Here is a 13,126-nt window from a genome sequence, read left to right as displayed (position 1 = left end):
CCTCTTCGGTTAGAGGAAAGCAGGCCATTATAAGTTGATCCCAGCCGCATAAATCGAAGTAATATCATTTACTCTGTAGATTCGCGTCTGGCATATGCCTACGAATGTTGAATGTACGTATGTGCCCACAAGAGGTCTACGGGATATCCCATACTATCTCTTCTGGAGACCGAAATTTTGACCAGCCATAAGCCTAGAGGACCTTCTTCTGCATAGAGATGATGAAAGTACTAACAGTCCAGCAATAACGCTACTAAGCCCAATTCTCAAATAGAAAAAAGTCCCCTGGCTCTGCTGATGTAAGCTAGAATGCGGGGATGTTCTCCGTCCTTTGCCATAACTATAAGTTAGCTGGTAGTATACAAACTTACTGAGTTATCCCCCAGCCTTGCTGAAGCACCGAACTCTTCCTCTCTTCCCTCAAAGCAGTCATCATGAGTCCGTCGATGTCCAATTATTCGCCCTTTTGCTCCCTGCCACCTGAACTCTTACTTTTAATAAGCGCTTGCTTAGACTGCTCAGCCTTATGTTCTTTCCGTCTCACCTGCAAAACCATATACGACTGCTCCTTTCCTCGATTTTGCAAGTATCTCGAAAACATAACGACAGACCTGTCTCTGGCATCGCTACAAAAGCTAGACACATTATCGCGGAATCAACGACTGTGCCCCTTTATCCAAACGTCGAATATTGACGGCACAGAACAGGATATCATAGGATCGGGACTTACGTGGGAACATCACCAGTCTGGACTCCTTGTTATCCCACAAGAATCTATTCAACGGTGGCAAGATGTGTTACTGCGCCTAGTGAATTGCCAGAAATTTCGTCTGTACAAGTGGGACACGCCCGTTGATCCCGACCCATTCGATCGAACAACCCCTAACGATGCAATTACAATCCTGCTCAGCATTGTTATTGCAATAGAGCGTCCAATACGAGAGCTAAGCATCTTGTTCAAACGGCCAAATATCATTTCGGTGGACCAGCTCGACTTGTCCCGCGTCCACAGCAGCCTCCTTCAAGATCCGAAGTTCATTACTACATGCTGTTCTAGTCTGGAAACCCTCACGTTTAGATTCAAAGTGGAGGAAGAAGACGAGGCTGATTTTGTGGTGCATCTCATACATCATGCGAAGCCGCGCCTAAAACGACTGACAATTGATTTTTCTTTCGGCGAATGCTCGGCGCCTCTTATGTTTGACTTGTCTCTGATGATACGGCCTCCCCTAAGACTACAAGAGCCGGATCTGATTTGTGGCTGCGTGGACTCAGACCAGGATTTGATCAGGTTTCTGTTCTCCTCCAAGCAGACCTTGGTCAAAATACACTTCAGCTTTTTCAAAATCGATTTTGGGGGGTGGCCGGCCATTTTCAGGACCCTTTCCGAATTTTCATCACTGACCGAAATTTCTGTAAGTCAACTAAGCGGATATACGACGCGGGGGCGATATGGAACGTTATATTTTCGTGAGCTGCTGTGGGACCCTATCGTTGATCCTGTTCTAGGGACAAAGTTCTCTTATATGGTTGAAAGTCGTACAGGGAGAACCACTGTGAAGGTTGCTTACTCTGGCCGTAGTATGAATATTGCATTACAGAAGTTGGCCGAGTATGCAGCTTCCTGGTATGGTGAGAACAGCAACTAAACCAGCCCAATTGCCATTACCACCACCTTGATACTTTTTGGTGTATATCTTGAAGATAGATATAGCCTTCGGGATTATTCGATTTGTAGCAAATGAATGAGTGAAATACATGCCATCTTGAAAGCATTATTCTACCTTCATCTTCACTATGCTAATCGAGTAAATAGAAGTAACAGGCAATATTATTCTACAATATAGTCTCAGAGTCATGGGGATAGTAAGTACAAGAGATATAGTTAGTGTATCTGGGCTATCCACAGCTCTCGATACTAACATACATCACTTACCAGATTGTCAAGCAGATCTCTTTATTTCCTTCACCTATTATATATCTCTCACCCTACAAAGATACAGTAAATAGAGATACATCATGGTCTTCACCTCCTTTCTCTTCTACTAAAACCCATATTGACTCCCTGTCAGATCATCGTATATTAACAATAATTACTGATGCCCAAAAAGATCATTCATCTAGTAAATCGTACTTCGGAATCATTTTATTTTTAGTATAATCAATTGAACATACATACTATTCACTCAACTTAAACTGTTTTCAAATCCCCATACGAGTACCCCAATACTACCATAGCACCATAACATATTTACTACTTCCTATAGTACTATCGAAGCAACACTATAATCTCACTCCTGCCCAACCGGGCAACCCATCCCATTTCTCCTTATCATAAAATACCCACCAATACTGCCCGATCTCCCCCACTCCACTCCACCCTAAAGAAAACAAAAGTACATGTATGTATAATATCTACCCTGGCCTTAAAGTTTCCCACTACTGCAACTATTCCCTGATCTCTGGGCCGGATCCTTGTGAACTTATGACAAGTATTATTTCTTGACGTTTCCATGAACGAAAGGACGGAAGAAGTACCTTGCATGGATACATACATGTTGATCTCATGCTGCATATGTAAATCCGCTGTGCATGTGTGAAGTAAATGCCGGTATCTTGTTTTCTGGGTGCGTCTGCAGGATCTAATCTTACTTTTCCTTTCCATTCTCTGATCCCTGTCCTGTTTGTTCTCAGGTGTTTGGTAGGATGGTTGGGCTGCGAACTAGACTAGACTAGACTGCTGATGAAGTCCTAATACTAAGTTTATTATAACTACTAAGTTGGGTATCTTAAATCCTAAACTATTACAAAGGAAATCAAACACAAAGGAGAAAAAGGATAATATCGTACAAGGAATTGAATCCCATCTGCCCGATCCTTCATGTTGCCCCCGAACGGGGTGGTGCTGAACACTCGATGAGACAGTAGAACAATCGAGAACATCAGCCCCGGTCAAGGCCTGTGTCTCCTTCATTGTCGGGCATGAATCCATCACTGCTCGGAGTTTGACCGAAGGTGGAACGAAAGATTTCTGGCCGCAGGATCTGGTTCAGTTCAGCCGCACTTAAGCCATCACCACATAGCGTCACACACAGCCGCCAACGACTTATATCCCAACCAAGTAAATCAGTTCAGGCCTCCGTTCAGGTCTATCTCCTGAAACCCCATTGCGCCCGACCAGATCTTTGCTCCCTAAATGCGAAACAAAGATGTGGAGTGTTCATAACCCTTCAAACGCCGACTGGAGAACAAGTAGCGTCCTGTTGTTTCTCAACTTTTTTTTTTCCAATTTTTGTTTTTGTTTTTTTTTTTCCCATCCCGTTCTCTTTCCCTCAGCTGGCATACCCAGATTCTCTCCTGCCAATAGGGCGGAATCCTGACCCGGGAAATGAGCTGACACGAGGGGCCAGCATGGAGTGGGGGCGGTGCCTGAACACGCCCGACGTATCCAAAACTGTGGAAAGAGGAATTTGGGGGTTACCGACGGCCTGGTCAAGGAAACGAAAAAGGAAAAAGGAGACCAAGGAAAAGTCGTGAGCCACGAGTCGTGACGAGGCTTACTCGGACGCCGCGATCTATCAATCGATAGTCCGGCGCTGGGCGTCGGGTTGGCTTTGCTCCCATCCACTAGACTAAACTAGTCCCTGCGTTAGGGGCCCTAAGCCCGCCACCATCACAAAAGTACGATCCAGCCGAGTCTGCGCCAGGCGTCCCTCCAGCATCCAACCCGGTTATGCGCGGCCCCAGGTTAAGGCTTCAATGCCCGTCATCGCGAAGCGGCTTGGGAGCGAAAGACGTCCGGTCGGCCTTCGACAATATCCAGACACTGGCCCATGACTGTCAAGCGCGTTAGAAACCCTTTACGGTATAATGGGAAGAAATCTTCCTAAAGAGCAACTCACTGGAGAGAATCTCCTCCTCCCAAATCCCCATCTGGTAATCAACTAGCCCATGGGGCTCCATCCGATCGCAGAACTGGATCAGCTCTTTGCCCATATTGTCCATCGCGTCGCCACTGAGGAGACTAGTTTGGGGCGGCTGGCGACCGGTTTGCAGCAGTTCCTGAGCCAGATCTTTCTGCTTCTGGCATACCGCTAGCCAACAAATATTGAAATCATTCCAAATTTGCAGTCGATCCGCATGTAGCATTTGATCATCCCGGAGGATACCTAATGATAGAGCCGAATTAGCCTTAAGGTTCATAATCTAGTCGCTCAAACCCCGGTCTCGCTGTGTGCGTCAAGCGAATGCGAATCAAGTACCATGCATTTTTAGGTACATGCAGGTAGTAACCGGGCCAGGAGCTAAAGAGGGGGGAGGGTGGGTAAGAAACCCATTGGCGTGGGAATTGGTGAGAACGCTAAGGGGACATACCGAGCTCCCGCGCATTAGTCACAAGCCACTCGGAGATTTCCAAGAGTGATCTACTAGCCTCTACCAATCGGCCGGCGCGCGTACTATCAAATGTCTCTCGCAATGCTCGTTGGAACTGGGCAAAGGCTTCCTTCAGGCCAGTCGACTCGGACCCCACTCGGGACGGTGTTTGTAAGTGTTGTTGCTGCTGTTGTTGCTGCGACGGCGACGGAGGCTGCTCCAAACGTCCAGACACTTCCACCGGAGTCAGTTCGGCCATAGCTGCGGGAAAGACGTGCGGAGCGCTCGAGCGTCCAATGGCGCCGGCTTGGTTATATGCGGACAAAGGGAGCTGCGATGACAGGTAGGGCGGACCCATGGCCGGAACCCCTGTGGCCGTCGGTTCATTTGGCGGGAAATATTGTGGAACACCAAACTGACTAGACAGTGCTTCCATCGCTGCAGATTGCCGTGACGGGTATGGTGGGACGAGCTCGTACGGGGCTTGTCCCGGGTCCTGCTGGCTGAGGTTGTATACCATCTCGGAGTCATAAGGAGCTAACGGCTGGTGTACCGGCTGATGCTGGCGCTGTTGGTCGCGCAACGTTGGCGTGTATGATTGCAACTCATCCCCCTGTAGCGAACCGCCTTGAAAGGAAGTGTCGGTGTATCCATAGTCCAGGTACGTGGGCACTCGAGGACGCCCGGTAGCCTGAGAGGGATCTCCCCGTGCGGATGGCACCCCAGTCTGTCTGAAGCGATCCGCCGCGCGGCGGGACATGCCAGCTCTAGTCGCAAAGCGGGTATGAGGATCATGCTGCTTCATGCGCCGGATCTCGCCATCCATACCCCCACGCACTGGATCGAGGTCGAGAGACCAATGCGCGAGTGGGGAGAGCGGCGGGCTCACGTAGGATTCCAGCTTGGCGGGAGGGAGCGATCGGCTGTTTCTGAGGTAGGAGGTGGGATGCCCTAGCTTATTCGCTCGGTGGCTTTTCCTGCTAGCAGGGAATTGAGATCCAAGCCAACAAGAATCGCAGGTAAGCGCGCGGAGGGTCTCACGGTTTCACTTCAGCGCAGGGACGCGGGTACAACCAGCGCACGCGATCTAGATAGTCACCCACCGATCAGTCGTCGCCAAACCACATGAGTGCAGATGTGTAGCAGTAGGGGATAGTTGTTTACTCTAGATGTTTGCGCACCTTGTAGAAAAGCCAGAAATCTGTTCTAGACGATAGCTCGGCCCTGGATTTGGGGTGAATCGCACAACCCGGGGCTCGATCTATGTAGAAGACTGGGATGGCGGGGCGGAGGACAAGAGAAAGGAGGGGTATTATTTCTAACCCACTCGGAGAGAGAGAGGAAGAAAAGGCCGATATAGAATAGTCCACAAGACGAGAATCAAGACTGGTAGGATGATGCCAGGAACTAGGGGCCTAGTGGGGTCGACAAGAGCGGGACTTGGGATATGCTTATGCTCCAGATCTGAGTTGAAGACCGGTGCTGACTGGGAACAACTTGGGATCTTCTGACCCCAAATGCTCAAGAGTACAAAAGAGGAGGAAGGAGAAGAAGAAGACGAGGACGAGGACGAGGACGATGACGACGAAAGAAGAAGATGGATGAGGCCAAGTGAGGAGGGGAGAAGTGGGGGACCAGCGGACCGGGAGAAGATTGGGATGCACGGATTACTTATAGCATCGAGCAACCAGGCTGATGGGACAGCAAGAGGCCGGAAGATCCGCAGGGAATTATTGGAAAGCCTCTGGGGCCGGTCGATCAGGTTAGTCGGGATGGACAGCAGGAAACCATGAAACAGAAGAAAAAGGTGCCAGTATCAAGTCGGGTCAGCTCAACTCAGATCAGGCCGAATCAGGTTCAGTCCGAGTCAGTCAGTCACTCAGTCAGTCAGTCATGCCTTTTTGTCGCTTCTCCCCCAGTGGGCACCGGACAGCCCAAGAGACAGGCTGAGAGACCCTCCTTCACGCGCGCATAATGGACCCATCCGAGGGACTTGCAGACCCGAAAAAAAAGAAAGAAACGAATAAGACATCAGCAATGACTAGAAAGCGCGAGAAACGAGGGCGAAAAACAAACGAAGCCCATCGAGATGGAAAAAATCCCTGGGATGAAGGAAAAAGAAATGAGGGAACGCAGAGACTAAACCAGCAATCAAACCAGATGCAGGAGGCTTTTTCTTTTCTTTTTCTTCTTTTTCTTCATTTTCCCTCCTGCCATTTTCCCTGCAGTGGCTTTTTTTTATTTTTATTTTTATTTTTTTTATTCTATTATTTTATTTCTCCGAATAAAAGTGGAGAATGGATGACATTTGAATTTTATAAACAAATAGATTATAATTCTCTGTCTTAATTCATGGGGGTTTATTAATTTGTATCTTGCCATATTTAATTCAATTGTTTAGGTTAAAATGTAGGGGGATGTTTGTGTGTTTTGGTCACAAATAGATTGGTAGGCTGAGCCTAATTCAATACCTGACAACGACAGCAGCAGCAACAGAACAGTAACAAAAGGAAACGAAGAAGAAAAAAAGAAGAAAACACAAAGCATGATTGTTTGCATGGTTAATTTCTACCACCCCCTTTCCTTCATTGTTCATCTTCGTGTTCCTTGAATCCCCCCTCCGGCTCTTCTTCCTTCCCTTAAAAAAAACCCCCACCGCCGCAAGGAAACTGATTAATCCATCCAAATGGGACGCACTACGTCCCGAAACGGGTATCAGTCACTGGTGCGAACCTAGAATGGCTCCATCTGCTGAACTAATTGATCAGCTCATATTCCTTTTGCGGACCAATCCACCGGGACGATGACCAAAGGATGCGAGAAGTTTACAGATGGTGGGTGGTGCTGAGACAAAAGAGTAAGAGAGAGAGAGAGAGAGAGAGAGAGAGAGAGAGAGAGAGAGAGAGAGAGAGAGAGAGAGAGAGAGAGAGAGAGAGAGAGAGAGCGTGTGGAGCGTGTGGGCGGCAGACAGGAGGATCACTAGGATCACTTCATAGTTACGATGGTGGCCCCCACAGGAGCCGCCTCAGATCCATCGCATTCCTACGAAACGAAAAATTGAAAAATAAAACAAAAGAAAAGTGTCGGGAGCCAAGGATCTTTGCAATCGTGCTGAAGATCAGTCAGACACGAGGCGCGCGGGGCTATTCGGGGCTGAAAAGTACCTGCTTGAACCCGACTCAGCATTATCTACATCCCCATATCACACTATCCGTTCATGCACCTTGTCAACACTCCCTCGTCTCACTGTCCGCTCTCCCTCTGATTGCCTCCTAGAGGATGTGATTAAGGTTAATTGCTCCAAGATGGGACGGCCCATAACTACATATTGTACTGGCCCAGGTATGGATCCTCTAAGTACTCTCTAGTATCTACTAGTCAGGGACTAAAGCCGTCCAGGCTAACCTCAGCTTTTGAACTTCAACACTACTGAGACACACCTAGTCCTCATTCCAAATTCGGGGATCCGTCTACTCGCTCCACAATCAATGGATCGATTGATTAATTGATTGATTCCCACTTGCTGGGCCGACTTCCCCGAACAGACTTCAAAGTCAACTTTAAGCCCTTCCGAAACGCTATTTGGGTGATCGTCTTCTGGTCCATGCACCGAACCGTGTCCCAGTCTTCTGGATCGGGTTTGCAAGCCGGGGGAAGATCTACGCCCATCTGTATGAAAAGGATAAGAAAAAGTAAATTGGAAGCAGCCGAAGGAACACCCAGAACAAGGCAAGAAGCAGTAAAAGTACTACTTTCGCGGTCCGGTTCCACGGAAACCCGCCGCCATGGCCACTGAGCTTTACGAAGATCGGCTTAGGACCCCGGGAAGAACCGCTTTCTGGGATTAGACGACACCGGGGAGCTGGATGGTGGATCGATCAGTGCATTATTGTGTACCAAAATGTTTAAACGCAGCGAATTGTGATGTCCCAGCAGAATAGTCCTAGTATGGAGTACCGGGTCGGGAAAATAGTAGTGGCCTTTGCATCATGCAGCCATCCAGCTACCACCTCCCAGCACGGTCCAGGTTTCGCAGGACTTTCTGTCGATTGTTGCAGACTTCTGCTTGGTCCGATCCCAATCAAGGATCTCCATACAGCCAGTGAAGTCGCTCAATCGATGGATGAAGTCAATGATCGTGCCGTGCCTGGCTAAGCTGCCGGGTCGCACACCTTCCGGCCTGCTGGGAAGGTCATGCACCTTCAGCGACCAATCGAGGCCACGCTTGTCGGAGCAACAGGGGGGATCTGCAGCACTGCGATTGGAGCAAGCTAACTTTAGTCTGCAGCGCAAGGAGACCGGGATCTGGTCTTAATTCCATTTCCTTTTCTTATTTTGGGTTAGATGTATTCTATTCTCCAGTTTCCCAATTGTTTTCTGTCATGAGATTTTGGAATGTTCGCATTACTACTAGCACCAGCGGAGCGCTAAATGGTAGGGCGTGACAGGGTGAAGCCCGGCGTGCCACTAGAACGGCGTCCGAAGAGCCGGCGCCGCTTTTAGGGCCTGTCAGAAACTCCAGCTAGACCTGGGGGCCGTGATCCCCACGCACGCGCCGAAAGTACGGCGTCTCCACGAGAAGAGATTCCAAATCATGGGTCCGAGTCATCTTGAGCGATATACGGAGCTCATAGGACATGGTTTCCAAGGTTTCCAAGGTTTAAGGGTATGAAAGTGAGGCGGGTCCAGCCTCACCACTTTCACACTAGATTTCAGGATCGCAGTCATCAGTCGACCATCGCACCCTTTAGTGGCTATTCATAAGGATGATCGTCAAGCCCAGGACAATGGAACAGGCGACATAGGATGGGCTTGCCTCGTGCTTGTTCTGACAGCTGCTCTTCGTGCCAGCCGGGGATCCGAGTGTCCTGTCATTATCCCTCTGAGCCGCTGGCTCAGGGAGCTACGACCAAGCAGGCAAGTGCAACAGTATAGTAAAGCGCTCTATACGACGCTAATTTCGGCGATATCTGGAGATACAATCTCTTCGGTATCAATCGGAAGCTTGTCTACACAACTGCATGCGCACGAATTTTAAACACTCTCACTGGCAGAGCTGGCATGGTCTGGTGTTTAATGAATACAATGAACCCACCAAACGTACTGCATGACTCCCAATTATCAAACCTATCCGCGGAGAGGCTATAATGCCATTATGTGTGGGACTATAATCTCCACCTGATTTGCGCATCGGCGGTGGGCTCATATCCACACACAAGACCACTTCCCTTAATTTTGTCTACCCCATTTCTCCGATATAGTCATCAGTCGATTACCATCAGCATCACCAAGGCAGCTCTTTTCCTTTCTCACCCCATAGGTCCGCGTAAAACAATGCTGCTTCCAACTTGTCCAATTGGCCGACCAACTACAGGGCTGCTCCCCTTCTCCGCCACAGCCTGACGAATACTCTAGTTTTAGATCTCGATCGCATCGTCCAATAACGTCACTTCCAGGATCCCATGAGTTCCCGAGACACAAAGGTGTAAGATGACGCTGGCCATGACCACAACAGCAGCAGGCAGATGAATGCTTGCCCCAATCATGATGGAGGGAATTCCCAATCGAACGGATGACGACACAACCAACCACACCCATTTGATGAGAAAGATCCGGCCGTATATACCTTCCTATCGCGTCGTCCGGGTCCCGGGAGTAAGAAAAGACCAAAAGAAAAGGCTCATTTCATTCATCTGGAACCTCGCTTCGCTCTCTGTGTTACCACCAGCAGGTTCCAGCCCGTCTTTTCTTTCTCTATAGGGGGGTAAGGAAGGGAAAGGAAGTGGAAGGCCGAGAGTACCTTCCGGTTCATCACCTTTCCTTCTTTTCAGTCCCCGATCAATGGGGCGCCACGTTATGGATAGTCGCGTCCTGGCGTTCGACACTACCGACCGCTTGGGGCTCCCTGTGTAACGAGAGATTCTGGTCGCTACTATTATCAGGCTGGATTCAATCCCGCAACCTATCTAGGCAATCATGAGTCTGGCTAGTTGCTAGGAGGGACTACTGACTAGCCTGAAACGTTCATTCTGGTAAAATGATCTTCGGTGCCCGTTTCTTAAAGGTTAACGGTGTTTGCGCCTACTAAGACAGTAGATTATGTACATCTTGGTCGCGTTATGTCCCCTTTTTTACAGTTCCCCTATATCGACCACGAGTCTGGCCGTCCTAGTGTCCAACAACTTCCCCCCCTTCCTCCCCCCGAAACCTCCCTTTGTCTGGAAAGGGGGTGGGTGACAAGACGGTCGGAGGAAAGAGATCATGCTCATTGACCACAAATCCCAAGTACTGTTGGACAAACAAGTCACCCTCGGATAATCCTCTTAGTCAACGGGGCATTTCTACCTCGTCCAATTATGCTCAACACCCCCGTCGCACAGATGGTCTACACTATAGTTTCGGTTCAATTGTTCAACGCCAATAGTTACATGCTTGTCGCCGAGAACATGCAGTGTCGTGTCCTGAAACGAATCCTCGTGACACCAGGTTGAGATGCTTGCAATACAGGATATACTTTCGTCGAGAATCACAAGGCCAAGTGGAATAATACAACCAAGGAAATTAAAGGGGAAAAGGGGAAAACAGAAGACAGGTAGAGAAACAATCCCTCCAAAAGCCAGAGAGGGAGGGATAAGTAAAAAGACAGAGGGAGAAAAGAAGAAGCTGGGCGTAAGGTAGGCAGGTGTGCTTTCACCGCTTGACCCAAGTGGGCATCTTGCGGGCCTTGACATGACCGGGCTTCTTTCTCTCCACACGACGGGCATCCACGGTAACCACACCAGCTGTAAGAAAATAAATCGGTCAGCAATTCGCTCCACTACTACCAACCAATTCGTCGGGAGTCGGAGATACGTACCCTTCCGCAGGATAGGCTTAAGAGCAGGTTCGTGAACCAGCAGAGCCCGTGCAACAGCCAATGTAATAGCCTCCGCCTGACCGGTCACTCCTCCACCGCGAACGGTAGCCCACACGTTATACTTGTCGAGCCGTGACGTACACCGAAGAGGCCAGACAGCACTCTCACGGTCATGTAGACGAGGGAAAGCCTCGTTCAGCGTCTTTCCGTTCACCAACACTTCACCCTCACCCTCGACCAGCTGCACCACCGCCGAGGACGCCTTGCGCTTGCCCTTACCACGGGCCTTGCCCTGTTCATCCACCGTCCTGGGGGCGGGCTTGTTTCCATACGGATTACCCGGACGAAGGAAGAAGTTGAGAGCCGTACGAACCTCCTCCGGGGCAACCTTGGGGTCGATGCGGTTGAGACGCTGCAGGAGCTTGATGAGGCCCTTGTACTTCTTGGTCGGGACGGGCTCGCCCACGGCATCACGGAACTGAAGCAGCTTGAACCAGGCCATTCTGGGGGCTTCGCTAGGAGACACCGTGGGTAGTGCGGCATACTTGGCCAGAAGGGCTTCCAGCTTCAGCATGTGGTCGAAGAACTTGGGGCTGCCGGAGAAGTAGGCCGGCGACACGGGGATAATGCGGGCAGGCTGGATCTGGAATTTGGAGAACTCAATGGGGGGAGCAGCAACGGGTTGTAGTTCTGTCGCATAGCTGCGGGCATTCTTGTATTGCTGGAGGAGAGCCGGCGTGGAGGGAGAGGAGACCGGGGATGATGCGGAGATCACGGAGCGCTGGACAAAAGGCCGCAATTGAGCAGTTCGACGGATGGAGTGCATGGCGTGCACAAGGCCATTGGGGCTTTGCCAGGCCATGATGCTGCAGACCGGCTGGCAAAGGAGGGGCCTGGGAGGGATGTGAGGTGAGAAAAAGGGCGATTGGGGAAGGGAGAAAGAGGACGAAGAACACCAACGGACCCAACCGACAAGATTCGCCGGAACCTTCAACTTCTTGCTATCCTGAGGTTTTTCGCCGGAGAGATCACGTGCCCGGCAGCAAAGGTTGCTCCGGCGCCGAAGCGGTCTGATTCGCACAAATTTGTTTCGAGCCCCTCGACAAGCTGCCGCCGCCTTTTTTCTCCCTCTTTTTCCCCTCCTCCTCTCTCCCTTTTTTTCTCTTCTTCTTCTCCTCCCTCCTCATCTTCCTCCCACACATCCTTCACAATGGCCTTCGGAAAGCTCTACGGTCTCCCTGTATGTGTTTCTGCATGTGTTCAGGAAGCTGTTCTTCCCCTTCACAGGGTTTAGATTAGCTTCCTATTGCTGTCGCTGAGAACACCTGGCTAATAGACTCCATAGGAGAACGGTCGCACCATTGCCTGCCTCGTCGCGGCTAAGGCCAACGACGTTGAGCTTGAGCTGGTCAAGACTGAGCCCAACTCTGGTGCCTCTTTCAACCAGTCTGCTGAGTACACCAAGATCAGCCCCCTCGGCAAGATCCCCGCCTTCGAGGGTGCCAACGGCTACACTCTGTCTGAGGTCATTGCCATCGCTGTCTACGGTACGTTCTCCCTGAATACGCCCTGCGCGTTGCAATCTCGTTTGCTTGTTTTATGATGAGTATTTTATTTCAAGTTATCCCTGTCAGAACTGGTAATAATAAAAATAATGTTGATAACGTTTGACTCTGAAAAAAACCATCTCTTTACCCCACTTTGGGGGTGAAGAAATTTCGTTTTGATTATTTGATGATCACGCAATTGTCATTTGGTTGGACAACTCATGCTGACTCGAATAAAAGTGACCTCCCAGAACGAGAAGACCACCCTCTTGGGTAAGACCAAGCAGGACTACGCTTCCATCCTTCGTTGGTTGTCCTTCGCCAACTCCGAGCTCCTCCCCCGCTTCGG

General features: G+C 49.9%; 5 protein-coding genes across 5 annotated transcripts; 3 read left to right on the top strand and 2 right to left on the bottom strand.

Moving 5' to 3' along the window:
* Positions 1–434: 434 nt before the first annotated feature.
* On the top strand, positions 435–2,338 carry An15g00800 (uncharacterized protein; the record flags this gene model as incomplete). Its single annotated transcript, XM_059744448.1, has 4 exons — positions 435–1,627; positions 1,848–1,866; positions 1,940–2,123; positions 2,268–2,338. 4 exons carry the CDS (start codon positions 435–437, stop codon positions 2,336–2,338), a joined length of 1,467 nt encoding a protein of 488 aa, XP_059602428.1.
* A 1,428-nt stretch (positions 2,339–3,766) lies between these two features.
* Positions 3,767–5,501, bottom strand: An15g00790 (uncharacterized protein; the record flags this gene model as incomplete). Its single annotated transcript, XM_059744447.1, has 4 exons — positions 3,767–3,837; positions 3,903–4,169; positions 4,375–5,297; positions 5,497–5,501. The coding sequence occupies 4 exons, from the start codon at positions 5,499–5,501 to the stop codon at positions 3,767–3,769; spliced, it is 1,266 nt and encodes a 421-aa protein (XP_059602427.1).
* Positions 5,502–5,891: 390 nt separating this feature from the next.
* On the top strand, positions 5,892–6,324 carry An15g00780 (uncharacterized protein; the record flags this gene model as incomplete). Its single annotated transcript, XM_059744446.1, has 2 exons — positions 5,892–6,136; positions 6,189–6,324. 2 exons carry the CDS (start codon positions 5,892–5,894, stop codon positions 6,322–6,324), a joined length of 381 nt encoding a protein of 126 aa, XP_059602426.1.
* Positions 6,325–11,064: 4,740 nt separating this feature from the next.
* On the bottom strand, positions 11,065–11,804 carry An15g00770 (mitochondrial 37S ribosomal protein uS9m; the record flags this gene model as incomplete). The annotated part of the gene is made up of 2 exons (XM_001396580.3): positions 11,065–11,156; positions 11,231–11,804. 2 exons carry the CDS (start codon positions 11,802–11,804, stop codon positions 11,065–11,067), a joined length of 666 nt encoding a protein of 221 aa, XP_001396617.3.
* Positions 11,805–12,440: 636 nt separating this feature from the next.
* On the top strand, positions 12,441–13,124 carry An15g00760 (uncharacterized protein; the record flags this gene model as incomplete). Its single annotated transcript, XM_001396578.3, has 3 exons — positions 12,441–12,470; positions 12,576–12,777; positions 13,018–13,124. Coding segments are annotated over 3 exons (339 nt in total), but the record flags the coding sequence as incomplete, so codon positions are not given.
* Between the last annotated feature and the right edge of the window lie 2 nt (positions 13,125–13,126).

This window comes from Aspergillus niger (genome assembly GCF_000002855.4).
Source record: "Aspergillus niger supercontig An15".
Lineage (NCBI taxonomy): Eukaryota > Fungi > Ascomycota > Eurotiomycetes > Eurotiales > Aspergillaceae > Aspergillus > Aspergillus niger.
This window is presented reverse-complemented; position numbering and strand designations above follow the sequence as displayed.